Raw genomic sequence first — 20,958 nt, forward strand, 5'->3', positions numbered from 1 at the left:
ATTCTCCTGGCTTTTTTTACAACGAGGACTGAGAACATAGTGTTAAAGTTAGTGATCACTTTGAATCACATTAAGTAGACAAAATTAGACTTCTGGTCTAAACAAGGACCTTGCATATTTCCCTTCATGACAGGACTAACAGAGAAAGTCTGGAAACATTTAGTTGAAAATATTGAGCACTTTTGCTTATTTATTGCAGGGGCATGTATGTCAAAGACCATAGAACTAGTGTATAGTGAAAAACGTATATGCAGATTTGTGAAAAAGTATTGTGTGAACTGAGTGAACTGAGAAAATATTTTTCGTGAAAATGCTGGTGATGACATTAGAGCCAGAGTCATGAATCAGGATCACTGGAACTAACTCTCAACACAGCTAGTAGGTTCTTTTCAGGTCTAAGTATCACAAATCCCCTAGCTGCCAACCTTCAGGACAGTTCTAATGTTCCATCAAAACTTAGTATTTGTTCCAAATGACCTAATACCTATAAAATTTAACACTATGATCATGCACATATAACACCGCATACAAAATACCTGATAATTATTATCCATGCCTGCATCCAGGAGAACATGAACTACTGCTTTATGACCATTTCTAGCTGCCAGATGTAAAGGTGTATGTTTCTTAGTGTTGCAGCTTAATAGATTGGGGTGGGCATTGAGCAGCATCTTCACTACTTCCAATCTGCCATAGAGTGCAGCCAAATCGAGAGGAGTCTCAAACTTGTTATTGCGCATTGTAGGGTCAGTCAACTCCTCCAGGAGAACTTTCACCACTTCTGTATGTCCATACTGAGCTGCACAGTGCAGTGCCGTCTCATTGTCGTTATTCTGAGATTACACAAGGACAGAAACCATTAGAAGCTGGTCTGAATAAGAAGATTGCCACTTAATAAACGAACAGGTTTACAAATAAGTGAAAAGGAACTGTTTGATCAAATTCCTCCCTGCTGTTTATGTACTACCACATAATAAGAACTATCTTCCAAGTGCACTGAATCACCTGATCCTAATCACTCATATACTATTAAATACACAAATATAAGCATCCACCAAGTTTGAGGTTCACACTTAAAAGTATAGACAAATCACTTAACATTTCATTTCCAGAGCATTACTAATGTTTCTACAGTTGTGATCTCATTTTTCCCTCACTGGTAGACTTAGCTAGTCTCAGTATCAACTACATGAATATTAGTATTGAAAGCGAGTCAACTTACTTTTGTGCATTCAATGCCAGCAATCACTAATAGTATTTCAATAACCAACACAATGGCTTGAGTTCCCTTGTTTCTGCTCTTATTTTAATAACACGTTACAGATCTTGCTCTTTCTTAATTAACTGCGATTTTTAAAAAATGCTGCTGGGATCCGAAGTACTGTAAAACCAGTTCCATAATCAAGGAGAGTTAACATGTTTCAAGCAGCAGCCCCCGCCTCACATGTCACAACCTGCTTTTTGAACTGAGGGGAATTTTAGATACTGTTTGTATGAGGTTGGTAGCTAGAATTTTAAAAAATCAATTTGTTTAAATCATGACCCTTAGGGATAAACCTAAGGAATTGTTCAGATCCTAAGTGATGCATAACTCTGCAAGTCCTACTGAAAGTTTGGAGACACTTATATATATGCTTGTCCCTCCTCATTTGCAGCTTTAGCTTTTGCATATTGGATTATTCACAGATTTTATTAATATGTTCTCTCTAGGAATATCTAGGTCCTCCAGTGCAACTCTATGGTCAACTTTAGCCAAAGGTTGCACTGAAGAGCCTAGAGGTTTCTAGAGAACACTCCACTAGGCAGTTGCAGCTCCTCCAGCGCAATTCTATGGTCAATGTCTGGGAGCTGTTGACCACAGAGTTACACTGGAGGACCTAGAGAGGTGTTCTCTCAGGTAAAAACATAATGTTTTTATTTGTAGTTTTTCCACATTCATGGGGTCCTGTGCCCCTAACCCCAGCGAATGTGGAGGGACGAGTGTATTAACTATGCAGATAACTAGTAGTTTGTTGTGAGGAACAGCTTGTTTCTATTAGAAATACTAATTTTAGCAAAAATATTACTATACCAGAATTTTGAAGGTTGTACATTTTTGGAAGACAGACTATTTTTTTTTTTGTTTTTGCACAGGACAAACTATAAAAAATAGTATAACTACATGAAAATATGACAAAAATGAATGAGACAGATGTTGGACTTATTTTCATGGATGCATGAAAGCATGGTACAAATAGAAAGGAAGTTAATGTGAACACCAACACATATGCACAAACATTCAACAAAGTGGAGAAAACACTACTGCTTAATGATGACAAAGCAACAGTCCAAAGCCAAGTAGTTGCTAGGAAGAAATTTTTATAGCAAAGGTGAACCCAGATGAGGTAATGCAACATTAAGAGCATGCACAGAAACTCACAAGCAATAAAGCAAAGGAGTATATCGCTCAGTACTAGTAAGATTCAGTACTTAAGCACAAGATACCAAGAATCATTAAGCCTTTTGACAGAACGTTATATAAGTAACATAGGAGTCATAATCAGGGACAGAAGTAAAGAGTGGGGGCTTTCTCCTATGCTGAATACTTTGTAGCCTCTAGCATTAGGTTTGCCCAGCCCCAGTTTATATCTTGTTTGCAAGTGAATATTGACTGACTGGCCAGAGGAATATGAGGACAAGGGGAACAGATGTAATCAATATTAAATGCTACTAACAGAGAAAATTCTAATTGGTCTTAACTAATCAACACATTTACATTTGTGTGCCAGAAGCATCTGAATACTGGTGCTTTGGAATGCTAGATATAAAGGAAGCATAAGATTTTACCATTTTCTTAAGTCCTATTAAATTTTAAACTGGTGTTCAAGGGCTATATTATACTAAAAATTATACTGTTTTTAGGTCCTAAAGAGACTGTTGAAGTCATAAATATGAAGTTACCATTCACTGAGAAGCCACAGCTGAGTTTTGTCCAGTTCCCTCACACAACTATAGTAACATCTTGACAAAATGTAGGCTCATGACTCCAACACTGCCATTTTTTTTTCTTTCTCCTGTTTTTGAGTTTTAACACCTTTGCCTGATGAAGAAGCCAGTAGAGCTTCAAAATGTATTTTGTGCATTTTGGTTGGCCAATAAAGGTATCTCTGTTTTGTGGATTTTGCACATTATTCTACATCATAATTAAAATAGCCTCAAAGTCAAAGGGGCCTTAGATTTCAGTTTCACATGAATCCGTTGATCCTTCAGCTAATTTATATGCAAATATTGTCAACTCTAGTGGCATGTTAAGAACTAGGTATCTCCTAGCAGCTGCAAAATACAAGAAGGCATCTGTAATTCTTACAAGATGAAACAAGAAAATGGTGGCCATGTGATTTCGCAGCAGCCTGGCAAGCCAAATCGCTCTCCCCCCCATCATTTCGCCCATTGTACTTGTAACCAGTAACGAGAAATCTCAATGTACCACATTAAGAACAAGAACTATGTATCAGAAGACTGGAAGTATATTCTCAACTAGCAGTGAGCTAGAAGTCCTATTGCATATATGCAGTAAGCAGAATTTCTTGTTCTAAAGGATATCTGAAAGTATACTGCAGTAAGAAGCAGTCTGTGAATCTCTCAAATTCATCACACATTTCCAACATGCTATTAGATCTAAATTTATAAATCTAGATAAATATTTATTTATTTCCAAGATTTATACCCTGCCTTTCTCCACAATGGGATTCAAGGTGGATAGAGAATAACAGATAACCTGATTAAACAAATGACACACAAACATGATGCACTGTCAACCTTTAATGGGTGAAGAAGTATGTGAATCAAGTCTGGACTTGGAATAGGTCATTCTAAAACATGTAATTATTTCTTCCACAGCCTTTATTTGGTTGGTCAGCTAGTATGTTCAAGTTCATTGCTGTGTTGCATGTGTTCAGCTTCAGCTATCAGACGGATGGCCTGGCATTCTATTCTATAATCTTGTGATATACTGCAGAATACATGGTTGTGTCAATGATGGCAACTCATCCAGGTCCTGAGGCACCAAAGCAGGCTCGACTGAACACATTGCTACCATCATGCTTGACGTTTCGAATGAGCTTCTTCTGTTAAAACTCAAGTGTTTCACGTTTTGTTTTATTTTGTTTGCCAAAGGTAATGTTTGGAACCGAGTCCAAGAAGTTGTATCTTTGACTTGTCTGCCCGGAGAACATTGCTCCAGAAGTCTATGTGATTTTTAAAGCAAATTTTAAAAAGCAGCTATGTTTTTTTAAATCAATGCTCTATTTTAACATGGACATTTTTGTTCAGTCTCTTCCTGATAACTGAGTCATAAGCTTGCTCACATTGGCTCATTCATATCAAGATGTCCTTAAAGATAATATAGAAGCTGCAGCTAATGCAAAATGCTGCAGTAAGACTGTTGATCAGCAACCACAAAACAGTCTTAAAGGACTTGAAGCAGCTGTCAATATGCCTCCAGTCTGAATTCAAACTCCTGATGACAATGAAAATTCTAAATGCCTTGAAGCATAAAATATGAATGAATGCCCTCCCTATATACAATTGTCTATGGACTGAGCCTTCTGGAGAGGCCCTCCTCTGACTCCCACCTGCGGGAGAATAATGATTTGGGACCATCATGGCATAACCTATTTCCAGACAACTCAAGCTCACAAACTTTCTCATTTTTTAATAATGTGGAATCTGCCATACTCTCTCTTACAAACCAATGTAATTGTTTAAGCACCTCATTTAAGCACTTGAGCTACCATAACCAAGGATTCAGTTACTTTTATACCTCATCTAACTCATATGTACTCACTGTCTGCCTAATTTATACCTCATTTTATTTCAGAAGACACAAAACATGTGAATATAAACTTTATTGGCTACCTAGAAAAGTACATGTTTTGATTAATGAAGACTATCATAATAAAACTATTTAAACTCTTTAAGTATTACTAGGGTTCATAAACTTTTTCTCATCTCTATAATAGCAGCAAATATTAAGCTGTGCTGCTATATAACTAGAAAAACCTTTTCAGTTTTTAACTATCAACCAGTATAACCTCCTTAAGTATCTACAGCTTCATGTGTCTGATATTTTTGCATTTATTTTGTTTATTTTGAAAAAAACATACACTTCCAGCAGTCTGGGTAGACTTTTTCAAGGTAACTGGATGCTTCCATCTCTCACTGTTAATAAAGAAATTTACCCAGTGATCTGACTAGGAAGGTCAACAATCCCTGATCTCTAATCAAGTATTTTTCAAAGCTCCATGATTAGTAACTAGTACTTACTGTGTTTCTATTTGGCTCCCATCAGTCTCAAAATCTGATCAACACATAACTTTAATATCATATGGATTTTCAGTGGTTCTCCTTAATACATTCAAGTTTTCTGTGTTTAAAGCAGGAGTGAACAACTTCCAGAAGTCCAGGGGCTATACACCTCCCCTGAATCACCGAAACCCACTCCACACACTCTTTTCTGTTTTAAGGTACAAAGGTCCCTTGTACTTTAGCCATTCCTGCTTTAAACAAACATCATCCTCAGATGTACTGAATAGTTTTATGGTTTACAGATACAAAGATTGAAAAAACTAGTATCTTTTCAATATTGTCTTTAACAAAGATATAATCATCACTTTTCTCAAGCTTCTGACAAGAGATACAGCTTGTGGACACGCTGTAGGGTAAGAGGAGATGGAAGCAGGTTCCTGTATTTTTCTCTCTTTCAGCCAAAAATGTGTGTTTTTTTAAAATAACTTCTACTCAAGCAAATGCCTCACTAGAAACAAGGGGTACATATGCACACTGCTTTGATATTCCTTGGAAGCAGAAATGTAGACAAAAACCCTTAGTTATTAGATATGTGTCCTCCTTCATTTCAACCGGAGAATAGGGGGGATAGGCCAGGGCACAGTGTCCAAGCCCAACAAACAATACACTCCTGTTTTAGGAAATTGGGTGCAGTAGCCATGCTCAGAATTGACTTTGTAAAAAAAGATTCCCTATAATTTTGACTTGCCAGAACAAACTGAGTGTGTATCAAATATGCATTTCACTTAAAGGAATGCAATGCAGACTGACAATATTGATACTTCAGCTGATTCTTTGGATGTGCATGCCATTTACTTTTCAGATTTTTTTATCCAACAAGTCATATGTACAGAAAAACTTTTTTTGTGACATTGCAACCAACTTTTTACTTTGTCTGCTGATGCTGAGTGTTGTCTTTGGGATGACATTGACTTAGCAGCATCAACAATGACAGAATCTGGCTTAGTAAAAAGCCAATCACAGCCTGTTTTAAGCACCTTATATAAGATCTCTATTTTGCTAGATGTAGAGGAAGTGAAAACAGTATTCTAAAACAGTTCCTAGAAACCTCAAAGAGTGAAGATAGCAGTGATACTGATGATGGTGCTTGATTCTGGATGCACCTATAAACAAGATCGGAAACTGACGGTTCTGGCTAGTTGAAACTGAGACCTTTTTGCCATGCACAGCATGAACAATTCAATCTCCCACATAACCATCTTAGGAGAGACTAACATGGGATCTTCTGAAGATTTACAAGATGCATCCATTTCATCATCAATCTTAAAGACTCAGAATACTGTTGTGAGGTGAAAGGTCCTTGCTTTGAGTATATGTGCTGTGAGTATGAGGTAAAAAGTTTTGGGAGGGGGATAGAATTAAGTATTGAAATAAATGCTGACTGGTGGAATGTCTGGGAAGATTTGCACAGCAGTCGATGAGTTACATTTAGGGTTTTCATTTTGAGTACGTGGAGCTTTTGCCTGCTGTTTGAGAAGAGAACAGCTGAAAAAATGTTTACGAGGGAGACTAGGGTTGGAGTGGATGACCCAGTGTGGTGCAGTAGTTTGTGTGTTGGACTATAACTCTGGAGATCCCACTTGAATGACCTTGAGCAAGTCACACTTTCTCAGCCTTAGAGGAAGACAGAGGAATTCCCACTGAACAAACCTTGTCAAGAAAACCACATGACAGATTCGCTTTAGGGTCACCATAAGCTGGAAACAACTTGAAAACACACAACAAGAGTGAGAGGAAGGAGTTGGAGTTGGGTGATTGGTAAGGGTCTGACTGAGCTTGAGAGGAGAGAGTGTGATGTTTCAGAAGCTATATATAAATAATCTGTTTTTCTATGCTTAACTTCAGTAAATAAAGTTTTGCTTTTGTTTTTATATAGTTTTCCCCTCTGGAATCACTACCATTGTGAGAGCCAGGTTTTAGACAAGGTGTCTGTGGTGGCAGCATTGAAAAGTGGTGTCCTGCTGGGGAGAATAGTAGTACAAATTCTCATATGAACATTGAGAGCATTTAGCCTGACCCCACAGTTGGTGCGACACAAGGGGAACAGGAGGAAGGACAGGTTGCTTACCTGTAACAGTATTTCTTCGAGTGGTCATGTGCGAATTCATACAAATGGGTTGTACTGCGCCTGCGCAGTGCCTTCGGAAACTTCTAGAATCACTGGGCAAAGTACTCTTTGCAACATATAGAAACTTTTTGGCGGTAGCTCCGCCCATCCCTTATAAAGCCCCTGCTTTCCCGCTCTTTCCCCAGTTCCGCAATTTTTCCGCCAAGTAGGCGATAAGGGTGAGCCAATAGAGAGCAGGACACTGAGGGGAGGATGGGCGGGATTTGTATGAATTCGCAGATGACCACTCGAAGAAATACTGTTACAGGTAAGCAACCTGTCCTTCTTCTTCGAGGTCTCTGCGAATCATACAAATGAGTTGAGACTAGCAAGCTAAGGTTGAAGGCGGAGGGAGTGTCATGACACCTGTATCAACCAAACAGTATGTTTATTAATCAACAATAAATTGAAAAAGAGAACACAGTGTCTTGTGGTCTTATTTATGCCTTTCTTTTTTTTTTTTTGTCCCAACCAGAGAGACACAGGAAAACCCCATGACCCCAGAAGGGTAATAAGCCTACCATCGAGCCCTTGCGAGCTCGAGAAATAACAGTGAAACATAACTGTAGCTTAGTAACGAAAAAAAAACCTTACCCAACCGGGTATACGGTCTGCATAACACTATGGTCAATGTAATCCCGACACCAGGACGGCCCTGCCAAAGGCCGCGTCCCTCTTGGCCCTGGTGTCCAGCCTATAATGTCTAATAAAAGTTAAGGGCTGAGACCACACAGCCGCCTTACAAATGTCATCTAGAGGGATACCCGACAAGAATGCAGATGAAGCTGCTACCACCCTGGTGGTGTGGGACCGAGCCCTGACCAGCATGGGTCTACCTAGGAGTTCATAGCATAAATGAATGGTATTGGACACCCACTTTGATAGCTTCTGAGGTGACACCGGTAGTCCTTTCTTAAAATCTGAGTAACATTGGAACAGTCTCTCGGACCGGCTCGAGTCCCTGGTTCTGTCAAGGTAAAAGGCTAGGGCCCTACGAACATCTAAGGTATGCAGGGCCCTTTCGGTATCGGTGGTCGGATTTGGAGCCAAGGTAGGAAGAACAATGTCCTGACACATGTGGAAGGTCGAGACCACCTTTGGCAAAAAGGAGATGTCCGTACGGAGCACCACCTTGTCCATATGGAACCTGAGAAAGGGCTGGTCCCGCCGCAGGGCACAGAGTTCACCCGCACGGCGGGCAGAGGTAATAGCCACCAAGAAGACTGTCTTCCAAGTCAAAAGTCTAATGTTGACGGTGGCCAAGGGCTCGAAGGGCTTAGACTGTAAGGCCCCCAGTACCGCGTCCAGGCTCCACGCCGGGGGCGGTACCGAGGCCTGGGGATGAAGGTTGTTATAGCCCCTCAAAAACCCCTTAATCAGAGGGTCTTTGAAGAGAGAAGGTTTGTTGCCAAATTGAAAATAAGAACAGATGGCCGACAGGTAGCATTTGATAGATGTGAGGCAAAGTCCGGAGTCGGCCAGGGACATCAGGAACTCCAGCACGACCGGTGTCGTCACCTGGGCTGGAGAAAGGTTCTTGCCGGCCAGAAAATGCAAGAACTTGCTCCACTTAAGTGAATAAGATTTCTGAGTCGCAGGTTTTTGGGCGGCCAAGATGACGTTCTGTACCGAGGCCGGTAGCGATGCTAGGGATGGATTCTCCACGCCACCAAAGGCAAGGTCTTGATATCTGGATGTCGGACTCGACCGCCCTGGACTGTGAGGAGATCCGGCCTGTAGCTGAGACGAAGAAACCTCCGTCTGGACAGGTGGAGGAGAGATGGGAACCACGGCTGTCGGGGCCACCACGGAGTGATCAGGATGGAGTCAGTTCCGTTCGATGTCATCTTGGAGACTACTTTGGTAATCAATGGAAAGGGGGGGAACGCATAGAGCATCACCCCCAACCAGTCGAAACCGAACGCATCTCCGAGGGACTTCTCGTCTCGCGTCCGGGAGCAGAACTGGGGACAATGAGTGTTGTGGACGGTCGCAAATAAGTCTATCTGAGGAGTTCCCCATCGACCGAAGAGGTCTTCGACCACCTCGGGATGGAGTCTCCACTCGTGACAGGAGGAGGGGGACCTGCTGAGAAGGTCTGCCAGATCGTTCAGGTCTCCCGGCAGGTGGACAGCTTGGAGCATGATCTCTCGCTCGATGCACCAGTCCCAAATCCGGGTGGAGATCTCGAGAAGAGTTAGCGACCTCGTGCCTCCCTGTTTGTTGAGGTAGAACATTACTGTAGTATTGTCCGTTCTCAGCTGGACGACCTTGTTGGAAAGGTTGGATTCGAAGGCCCTCAGTGCCTTCTCGACTGCCAACATCTCGAGGGCATTGATGTGCAAAGCTCGTTTGACCGGGGACCACGGTCCCTTCACCCAAAGGCCCGACGAGTGGGCTCCCCATCCGTCTTCTGATGCATCTGTAGTGAGGAAGGCCTGCGGCTGGGGCGGCGAAAAAGGCATGCCGGCGGAGACGTTTCGGGAGTCGAGCCACCAGTGGAGGGAGGGAGCGAGCGACCGGCCTGGGAATGGTGAGACGCCTGGATGGGAGGTCCTTTTCGGGGTCGAAGACTGACAGGAACCAGGACTGCAGGGTTCGGGACCGAAGCCTTGCCCATGGTGTAACAAAGGTCGTCGATGCCATATGACCGAGGGCGACCTGGATCTCTCTGGCAGTAACTCATCTGCGCCTGAGGCAGGGTTGAAGGGCCAGGGAGAGTGCCCGGAAGCGATCTTGAGGTAGGAAGGCTGCACAACTTTCGGAGTCGAGGATCGATCCTATAAACCTTATTTGTCTGGTAGGAACCAGCTGAGACTTTTCTAGGTTTACTACTAGTCCCAAGGAAGCAAGCAGTTCCAGGGTGTAGGCAGTGTGGTGTCGCAGCTCGCTGCTTGACGGCGCGGCCAGCAACCAGTCGTCCAGGTAAGGAAAGATCCTGATGCCTCGCTGGTGAAGGAATGCGACGACTGGAGCCATGCACTTCGTGAAGACTCGCGGAGCTGTGGATAAGTCGAAGGGAAGCACGTTGTATTGGTAGACGTCGGGCCCAACGGCAAAGGCGAGAAACCTGCGATGGCCGTCCCTGATGCTGACATGAAAGTAAGCATCCTTCAGGTCGATTGTCGCGAACCACAGGCCCTGGTGCAACAAAGGTAAAATAGAGGCAAGAGTTATCATACGGAAACGCCGGTAGGCTAAGTATGAGTTCAAGGACCTTAGGTCCAGTATGGGTCTGATGCCACCATCTGATTTAGGGACTGTAAAATAGCGGGAGAAGAAACATCTAGAGATGTCCGAAGCATCCACAGGCAAAATGGCGCCCTTGAAGAGTAAGGTGCGTACTTCGTCGAGAAGGGTGTCTGAGAGGGTGGTGGAAATAATAGCTCCAGTTGGAGGGAGCTCTTCGAATTCGAGGGCGTAGCCCCTACAGACGATGTTAAGGGCCCAAGAATCTGAAGTTAAAGAGGCCCAGGTGTCGAAAAAGGGCCTCAGCCTATTCAGAAAATTAGAGGTAGGGGAGGCGATGAAGCACGCTGCGTTGTCTCAGGATCTCTTCTTGGACAGGTCCGTATCCTGCCTGCGGTAGTTCTTTTTGTACCGAGGAGGTCCAGAACGACGGCCCGAGGAGGAGGAAGATTGTGAGGGGTATCTTTGTCTCGGCTGGTCCTGGTGCTGAAAGGAACGGTCCTGCTGGAAAGACCTCTGGCCCTGACCGTACCACTGCCGAACACCAGTGAACCTCCTGCGGGAAGAAGCATGGGGGGAAGTTGACATACAATGTTTCTTCGCCGCGGTCCTCATCCTATATTTAAAATTGAGCTTTTCATCCGTCTCACGGTGGAACAGTCCAGACTCGTCAAAGGACATTTCCTCAATGGTGGAGCGGGCGGTCTGGTTCAAGTCCGAGGACCTAAGCCAAGCATGTCTTCGAAGAGCTATTGCCGCAGCCATGGACTTCGCGGCGCAGTCGGTTGAAATGTCTGGCTGATGTGATGAGCCAACTTCCAATGGAATGCGCCTCATCCCGAATTTCCGAGAGGGTACCTTGTGCCTCGTCTGGTAGATCAGGAATGAGGGGGGAGATCTTCTCCATCAGCCATTGGATGTAAGCGCCCATGCAGGCGTTGTAGTTGGCTACGCTGATACCGAGGGCCGACGAAAAATAGGCCTTCTTAGCCAAGGCATCAACTTTCTTGGCCTCTTTGTCAGAATGAATCAACGATGCTTTCGGTGTGGAGGTCCGTTGGGAACCTTCCACTATTGCCGAATTCTGCTTTGGGTGCCCAAACAACCACGACGGATTGGACGGGGCGATCCTATAGAGGGACTCAATTTTCCTGTTGTTGGCTGATGTTGAAGCCGAGGCCTCCCAGGAGCGTCTGGCCAACTTCTCGAGGGAAGGCAGGAGGGGGATCGCCGGGGGAGTGGGCAGTTTCCCATGGATCCGCCTCTCAATCGGATCGGAGGCCTTGTCCTCAACTTGGGTGATCTGGAGCTCGAGGGCATTGCCCATCTTGATTACATGCTCCGTGAAGGTTCAGACGTTGTCCGAAGGAGAGACCGCACCGGGCTGGGCGAAATCTTGCTGCTGGTAATCCGTTTCAAGGGAGGATTGTGAACCGTGCCGAGCGCGATGAGACCGCTCGTCATCCGATTCCAGCAGATCCATGATGTCAAGATCCGCCCCGAAATCAGCACTTTGGAAAGCCGCCAGCACGGCAGTCCGGGGCTTGAAAGGCGCGGCCGCTTTGGTGGAGACATCCGATCGCGGAGCGGAAGAGAGGCCGAAGCGTGACCTGATGGCATCGTGGGGGACAGCCATGTAGTACCTATCAGTCTCACTATCGTAGAAATAGTCAGCCTCCTGTTCCTGACGCGGAGGCGGGGAGGGCACACGGTGGACCTGAGCCCGATGCACAATCGTTCCAGGCATCGGAGTCGGAGAGCGACAGCCGTCCCGCGAACTGGCCGGGGAGGCTGGGTCAGAGAGAGGTTCGATGGTGTCCTCCACAAGGTGCCGGAACGTTGGAAGAGGCTGCTTGTTAGCTGGCGACCGTCTCGAGGTCGATAGGGATCGACGGGGCTCGGTACGATCCGAAGGGTCCTTAGCCGGTTCCCTGTCAGCGGCGCCCTTAGACGCAGAACGTGGGGCCGAATGCGCCCGCTCCGAAGTCTCCCATTCTCGGTCCCGAGAGGAGTCACCGTGCTTGGAAGCTGAGTGAGGTTCCTGGTGGTCGGTTCGGTGGTGTTTGGGCGCCAAATGATGGTCCTCGGGTGAGAGGGTGTGAGCCCTCTTCGACGACGAAGGTGCAGTGCAAGAAGAGGCCAACACCTTCGTGGATGAGGATCTCGAGGCAGAACCCTTTTGGGAGCTCGAGTCCATCTGGGATGGGTGAGCATCCTTGGAAGTCGAGGATTTCTTGGTTTTGTCCTTCTTGGAGCCCCGAGAAGCCTTTCCTGAGGGCTTGTCGGTCCCGACCTCCTTGCCATGGGATGTCGGCACGGGCTCTGTCGGGATGGAGTGAGCCACAGGCTCGGTCGGGAGGGACTGAGTCGGTAGGTCGAGGGCGACCGGCAGGGTTGAAGGAGTTATCGGAGACGCGGCGGCTGCTGGGGCCGCAGAAGCCATCGCGCCCGTGGTGAGAACCTTGCTGTATATAGCGGCCTTTAAACGGTTCTCCCGATTTTTCCTGGCTTGGGGGGTGAGAGACTTGCAGAGGGCGCAAGCCGCCGGAATGTGAGTCTCCCCTAGACAGAGAAGGCAGGCCGAATGTGGATCCTGGCCAGGAATCTTTCCCCCACAAACGGAACATTTCTTAAAGGGGACCGGGGGCATAGCGACTTACAAGCCGTATGGCCGGGAGTCCGAGGCCGGCAGCAGGTCGAGGGAGCAGCCAAGTGGAGAGCGAAGCAAAAGAAGGGTCAGACAGTCCGAGGTCGGTACACGTATTGAAATAAGCCAAGCCAAGGGTAAAATGGGAGAATGGTCAAAAACAGTCCAATTTGGTCAATGTTTGTGATTCTGAGCTCAAGAGTGAAGTTCCCTAAGGCAGCAAACGCGGTGGAAAAAAAGGAACTGGGGAAAGAGCGGGAAAGCAGGGGCTTTATAAGGGATGGGCGGAGCTACCGCCAAAAAGTTTCTATATGTTGCAAAGAGTACTTTGCCCAGTGATTCTAGAAGTTTACGAAGGCACTGCGCAGGCGCAGTACAACCCATTTGTATGATTCGCAGAGACCACGAAGAAGAAATTCTTATATGTGGAAGAGGTGTGAATAAGGGAAAACAATCACACTGTGTGTTTGCAGTGAACACTAGAATGCTTCATATTCAGTGGGTTTAGTGTAAAGGTACCCGTATTTGGCCATGGTAGGATTGCCTGAAAGGACCCTAACAGTTGGTGGCACTTGTGTGATTTCCTGAGTGGAACTCTCTGCACTTGCTGCATACAGTGGTGGGATAAAGGGTGATAATCCCCCATTTGGTGACAGCATGGGATTGCTCAAGAGTAGTCCTCACATTTTATGTAGACAGCAATGAGATATAAGCCAAGATCCCCATATTTGGTGGCAGTGGTACAATCACACCTTCTGGATCTACTGAGATAATCCCTTTGGGCTGGAGAGTTGTCAATACCAGAGAACCTAAGTGCTGGGAAGGTTCAGGAGGAGGTGGTCACAGATGATTGAAGACCATAGCCATTGCTACAGAGGTCATGGAATGATGGCAACTGCCCAAGTAAGCTCTGGATCATTACAATACTGGTAAATGTACTGAGAATTTCTAGGAAGAAACCTCTTGTAATGGTGACATGGGGACCTAAACAGTAGTGGAAGGCTCTGTGTTGTTCAACATCTGACATTTTATACTAAGCTTCCTTCTCACAGCACCAATGATCTCTCCCTGGAGACCTATACTAACATCATCTATCCCAAGATCAAGATTGGTCTTCCAGATACTTTGGACTTCCATTTCCAAAAATTCCTGACTGTTGGCCATGCTGACTCAAGGCTTTTCAAGCATACAATACCTGGAGGGCCAAAGTTTGGGAAACACTGGTCTAGACCAAGATCTGTAAGAATAAGAATAGTACGATCTCAGATTGGAGAAGTGTGAGCTGCCTGATCTAGTAGGAGAAATGGGGTTAATACTAATGACATTGTGAATTTATCACAAGATCTAGCAAATGCACCGAAATAGGCAGTAGGAGTCTCTGATGACAGTGGTCCTGGAGTGGAAAGTGTAACTTTGGCAGAGTTATTGAGAATCTCATCATCCAACACAGTACCAATGAAAATTCATCTGTAGGCCCAGAAAGCAGAGGAGCAGGGATACCTTATGTGGGTAGGTCTGAAGATCATTGATATCCAAATAAAGTAGAAGCCCTCTCTTGAGTTGCCTGATCCAAAGATTCAAGTGAGGCATAATACTGAGAAAAGGATCCCACTCATAGGGAAATCAATGGTTAGGATTGGTGAGGGGGAGCCCCAACATCCTTAGGAGGTTGTTGTTGTTGTTGTTTCTTCTTCTTCTTCTTCTTCTTCTTCTTCTTTTCCTCCTCCTCCTCCTCCTCCTCCCCCTCCCCAGCACATTTTGTGCTCCAGCTGAAGGAGTGTCAATCTTTAGGGATCTGCCTGGAGTAAGAGAAAATACGAGTCTGATTGGTCGACCCGGAAATGGAATGATCCATACCTTCCAGAAACATCCTAGATTTCAATGTTGAGTTTTGCAAAAAAAAAAAAAAAAAAAAAAAAAAAAAAAAAAAAAAAAAAAAAATTCAAGGCAAGTGTTGACAATAAACTCGAAGTTGTCGGTATTGATGGGGAGCCTGTGGTTACAGCTGAAGAAAGGGATGAGAACAAATGTTGACTGAGGCTGGATAACAAAGGCCTATTCTCAGCAGTTTGGTCAGTGGTCTGAAGGGCTTGCTCCTAAAGGACAGCATTAAGGCAGAAGAATAATCACAGATGGTCTTGAAAGGGAAAAATGTACAACTTAATCTCAAATGGTATGTCACAATGAGGTCATGCATTATGTTTTTGTGATTTATTAGAAAAATTGTAATTCTTAAGAGCATAGGCATCTCCCCCCAATCAAATAAAGAGAAATTTTCAGTTCAGTAATTACTTTCCTTTGCTTCAGGAAAGTTGCTCACACAAGAGGTTACTAACTCAGTGAGTTTAGATTTGGGGGTGGAATCATAACATGTTTTTAGAACTCTACTCAATTTCAAAGCTGCTGTTGGCAGGAGGGAGTTCAAAAGCTCATTCAGACTCATAGAACATGTTTCTTGGTTCTTTGGATCCCAATGCTAGTTTTGAAGTAAACCATTTTTCTTAGTCTTCTTTTATGAAGAAAGAGAATTCCAATTTTTAAATGAAGGCTTTCCCCAAATATATACAGCTTTGTACAGCAAAATGCACTACAACCAAAATTTTTGCATTACCATATATACTTAACTATAAGCTGACCTTGTGTATAAGTCGAGGTCATCTTTTAAGGCCAAAATTATGGATTTTAGTATGACCCGTGGATAAGTCAAGGGGAGAGAGGCAGCCCAGCTGGGGTGAGGCTTGGGTCAATTACCGCGCTGACCTGTGTATAAGTCGACCCAGGTTTTTTACCCAAATTTCTCAACTTATACATGAGTATATACGGTATACACTTGGTATACACTTGGCTGTGCAAGTGTTCAATTAGTTGAAAACCTATATACATGAAATATGATTGGTTTAAAATATACCTTTTTCTCATTTATGTAAAATCACAATTTATTTCACTAGTTTACATGTTTATTCACCTTGGCTATAATGTGTCTCGCTTTGGAACATAAGAATGTACAGTACAGCATGTACAGTAAAATGTGAAATACAGAGGTGGAAAACATTACATTTGTAGTGTTCTTGATGTCCAAAACTCCTCCTTGGTACTTCACAGTGGAACGTTCAACCAAACAACATGCAAGCCTCACTAGACTTTGTACATTATTATTCTTTACACAACAGGTCATCTACTAAACTAAGGATCTACATTAAAGGCTGTAATACTTAGTGTATGCACTACATTTCCTATAACAGGGCAATACTGCAACAAAAGATGTAAGTAAACTTCTTGTCTAGTCTTTTCCAACCACTGTATTTGGACCAGGTGTGTGTAGGCCATGCACTTAAGCATAGTAAAACTGAACCTGAATCTTAAAAACCAATGTGGGAGGAGTCCCAGTTTAACAGTTGGAAATCACATTGGTACTACAGGTGTTTTTTTTTAAAGACTGCTATGCATCACTGCTTTTGAGACTGATTGTAAGAAATAACTGATTAGAGAGGATGCTTCAAAATATTCTACAGGCTGCATGTACAGTAGTCTCAGATTGTTTTGAATAATTCTTGGAAGCTTTCCTTTGGTAAATTATTTTTGCACTTTTTTTCCAAATGAAAAATTGCTAAAAGCAAGGGAAGAACAGAAATAAGATTCAGATAAAGCAACATTTAGATGCCAAAGTGCAACCAGTGAAGCAATAAAGGATACACAGACAAAGACACACACAACACATGGAGGCACTGTTGCCCTCATCCAAAGACTACCAAAATTATTTTGGTAGGCTAGGATCTAATGTTCATTATCCAATTGAGGTGTAATCTAATTTAGAGTGATTTTGTATCATATAGCATAAACATATCCAGTATTTCCCCCCTTCTAATTAAACGGAGGAAACAATATCTGGATATTTCAAAATCATCTTTTCAAATTCTATATCCAAGCTGGGAACTGATCAGATTCTCAAATACAGCAGGTCAAAGCACTGAAGGAACCCACTAAATGTAAAGTAGAAGGTGACTTAATACAGATTCTATAGCAAAAAGTTTGCACTGTATAGTTCCCACCCTTTCATTCCTGAATGGGCATCATCAACCAGGTAGATGATAATGCTTCTGAAAACACAAAAATACAACTTGGAGTAATAATATAGTGAAATCCTGGCAGCGAAGTACACACCTTGGCATTGATATAAGGGTCAAAGGGGCCGTACTTTTTGAGTTCTTTGATCTCAAGAGCATTCTACAAAAAGGAGAGGAAAAGAAAACGTGATGATGAAATGGGCAAGATATAGCAACAAAGCAGTGAGTGACTCTGAAGGGAAGGAATGACAGAACATGACAATATATCATTCCAATGGAAAGCAATTAATCACACTGGCCATTCCAGCTGTCAATAACTGCACCATGCACATCGTTTTTAAAGACAGCATGCAAACTTTAACTAAACACAATTTACAGTTAATTGCTTAACATTTCAATATTTATTTTTGTTATTTGCCCTCATCCTAACTACACACTGCAAGCTCATTCACTTTCATATGGCCCTATTCCAATACACTAAAGAATGGTAAATCATTTAAAACTTAAATGATGTTATACTAGTACAGACTGAATGATGACAGCTGCAGCTGAGTGTACAATCAGTAGAGCATAGCAAAAAGGATTAGCAAACAATATAATCAAAGGCCATTTTTAATATGTGCATTTGGCTATTTTAATGTGAAGAATGTTGCTAATCAGCAGTTGAACAACACTTTTGAATTTCTTTTCGACCAGAAGACTTGTTCCAGGAATAGACTATTTCTGGGAAACATTGCTCAAATACATACTGCAGATGTTAAGTCCTGACAGTTACATACAAAGCAGAAAGATAGAATTTTAACTTTTAATTCTCAACAAACTTTTATTGCTAATCTCAGCAGCTTGATTATAGTGTTCAAAGCAGTTATTGTGTGGCACTGCATGGACAATATTTACTGATGAAAGCAGAGAGAAATACAATGTGTAAAGCCTCAGCCCCAGCAATAATATATACATCATGCCTGTTATATGGAAAAACATATGGACAGGCCTTTGTAGAAACCTATGAAAGTTAGAATTTTTTCAGGATTCTCAATACTCTTTGTTTTATTTTGGTTTTTTGAACTCTAGTGTCTTGGAGAAATACTAGTTATCAAATAATAAAGTTTCAAAGAAAATGTTAGCAAGCTATAATTCAACAGGATAATCAAGATAACAGATAATCAAGGCAAACATCTTGATTATCAGTGTTCCAAGTAAGATGTAAAACAGAAAGTTTAACCGAACAGACTAACTTGGAGATTTTACTTTCACTCTGTGTACACTGTGAACGTAAAACACTTGTAGGTTTTAAAACTTTTGGTAAATTTTCCCCCTCAAAGACTTATGCAAGCTGTAAAGTACAATCTTTTTATAAGATATGTACTGAACAGCACAAAGTTTAGACAGGACAATTTTCCCCTCACTTGCAAAGAAACACTGCTATTTAGTAAATAAATTATGAATAAGGAAAAGCTGTCTTTTAATGGATCTGCTAAACACAAATACTAAAACAAAGAAACAACAATTACATGAACATGGCTAAAAGATACTAAGGCCTCAAACAGACTGCCCAAAAGATCTGCACCAGGATCATGCTGCTACTGTTTGCACTGGGATAGCAGCAACTGCACACAACCAGTTCTGAACCGAGCTGCCAAAAGGAGCTGATTTTTTTCTGCTCCTTTTTGGCTGGCTCTTCCAGGTTGGAGCGAGGTCAGTGCAGCTTCCAGCCGCGTTCAGGGCATGCATCATAGAAATGCCACACTCCCAATGTAGTCTGATGGTGGCCCTTTTGAGTCATCTGTTTGAGGCCTAACTTTATTTCAGCTGGCTCCAACACAGAAGAAAACTGGTACATCAGCTACAACATTTCAAATTACCCAGCAAATGGGGGTGAGTGGGACAGTGTTTAACATATTCCTACTCTGCAGATGTAACATTCATTTATTGCTCACTTCCACAGTTCTTAATCAGGTGGTTGGTCAAAATCTTTCAAGATAAATATTTTCCATACTGAAAAAAATCTTAAAACATTCAGCTCGTTCTGAAACAACAAATCTTAAATACACTTAAATCTATATAAGTGCTGCACTCATTTTCTCTTGGGGAATGATCCTGCTAACATTTTTAGGACATTTAAAACATCAGAGAAAAAAGTAATATATTCAGACCTGCTCATTCACTTTCGTATGGGATGGTCCCTGATGTATTAGCAGCTTCACTATCTCAGCATCCCCCTTCCAAGCTGCCAAATGAAGAGGATAGCAGCCTTTGCAATCAGCCACATTGGTTAATGCATCATTCCTCAACAGAACCTCCACAACATCCCTGTAGAAAGGGGAGAAAATGATGCCACGAGTCTTTAGAACCAGGCAGCACAGTGAAGAAAGTAAGACAATTGGACTAATATACAAAACTGTAAGCTTTATGTCTATTTCAATGCCTGATAAGCTATTGGCTCTGCCAGTTTGTAAACTCTGTTGGAAGAAACAAAAGTGGTAGCAATGGGATTTATGTCCCCAGACTGCTGATGTACTAAAGTTGATTGATTTGGACTCCTTGGTAGTAAAAGTTTATGACTATATGGAAATGGACAGAATGACTTGTTACATAAATAAAAGATCAATAAAGAAACTTGAACAGGATTGGAAACGATGGATAAATTATTTGAATGAAGAAAAAGGAGCACATGCTAGTATTATTTTTGACGACTCCTTAAGCTAAACTGCAATCCACTTAAAGACATTTTTTTAAAAAGTATGGAATTGAAAATATTCTATATTGTTATATTAAGATAGAAAAGAAGGTAAAAAGGGTTTTTTTATTTACCAGTAACATACATGTGAAGAACATTTAAATTTTTAATATAGAATAAAAAGTAACATTGATTTGATGTGTACTATACAAAATGGATAAAGACAAAAGGACGTAACAATGATGTAAATATGTACAAAAAACAGATGTGTAGTTGTATGTATTTTAGTATGCAGAAATTTTTTTAAATAAAAATATTTTTAAAAAAGAAAGTTGTAAGGGCAAAGGTACCAGGACTAGTCACAAATGGTGAAAAGAAACCAGTGAGACTGTAAGATTAAGTTATGTTTAACCAGTTAAGATTGTCTAGGCCGGGCAATGGGGGATGAAGAAGTGAAATGACAAACCTGAGAATATGAGTTAGGAACCCTAGAACTCAAGTGTGGTATCAGTTGACCCAGCTGGAGTGGGATTAGATACCAGTAATGAAAGTTTTGCACAATTCTCATGGTGCTATAAAATACCAATAGATGCTTCAAAAATACTGGGTGGAGTCAAGGTAAGTGAGAAATGAAGGAGATCTAACATAGAAGTTTACTATAAAATAGTAAAATAAATGTTAAATGTTAAAATAAATGTATGCAGTAATTAATAATTGGACTTTTAAAAAATCTTTAACCAATTTTTACAACTTTTCAAACTGAGATGTAGAGACAGAGTGGTGTGGTGTAATGACTACAACTGTAATGGGACCTGAGAAATCCAGTTTCAAGTAGTGAAAGGGATTTTTGTTGGGATTCAAGGTTGATGCTATGTCTATCCCACATCCCTGCATTTTGGTATTTAAAACTGCTGCAAACCACTTTTAA

General features: G+C 42.5%; 1 protein-coding gene across 6 annotated transcripts in view; it reads right to left on the reverse strand.

Moving 5' to 3' along the window:
* The window catches only part of ANKS1A (ankyrin repeat and sterile alpha motif domain containing 1A), a 185,893-nt gene that overhangs the window by 132,368 nt on the left and 32,567 nt on the right, over positions 1–20,958 (reverse strand). For all 6 annotated transcript variants that reach the window (XR_016280435.1, XM_089514680.1, XM_089514682.1 and 3 more), the window contains exons 3-5: positions 19,507–19,663; positions 17,451–17,513; positions 537–833 (exon numbers count right to left, since the gene is read on the reverse strand). Coding sequence is in view for 5 of the 6 variants with exons in the window: in XM_089514680.1 (XP_089370806.1) it covers positions 537–833; positions 17,451–17,513; positions 19,507–19,663 (517 nt within the window). In the remaining variant the exon portion in view is untranslated. The remainder of the gene's footprint in view (positions 1–536; positions 834–17,450; positions 17,514–19,506; positions 19,664–20,958) is intronic.

Source organism: Sceloporus occidentalis, unplaced genomic scaffold (assembly GCF_023333645.1).
Source record: "Sceloporus occidentalis isolate IW3139 unplaced genomic scaffold, rSceOcc1.0.p SCAF_3, whole genome shotgun sequence".
Classification (NCBI taxonomy): domain Eukaryota; kingdom Metazoa; phylum Chordata; class Lepidosauria; order Squamata; family Phrynosomatidae; genus Sceloporus; species Sceloporus occidentalis.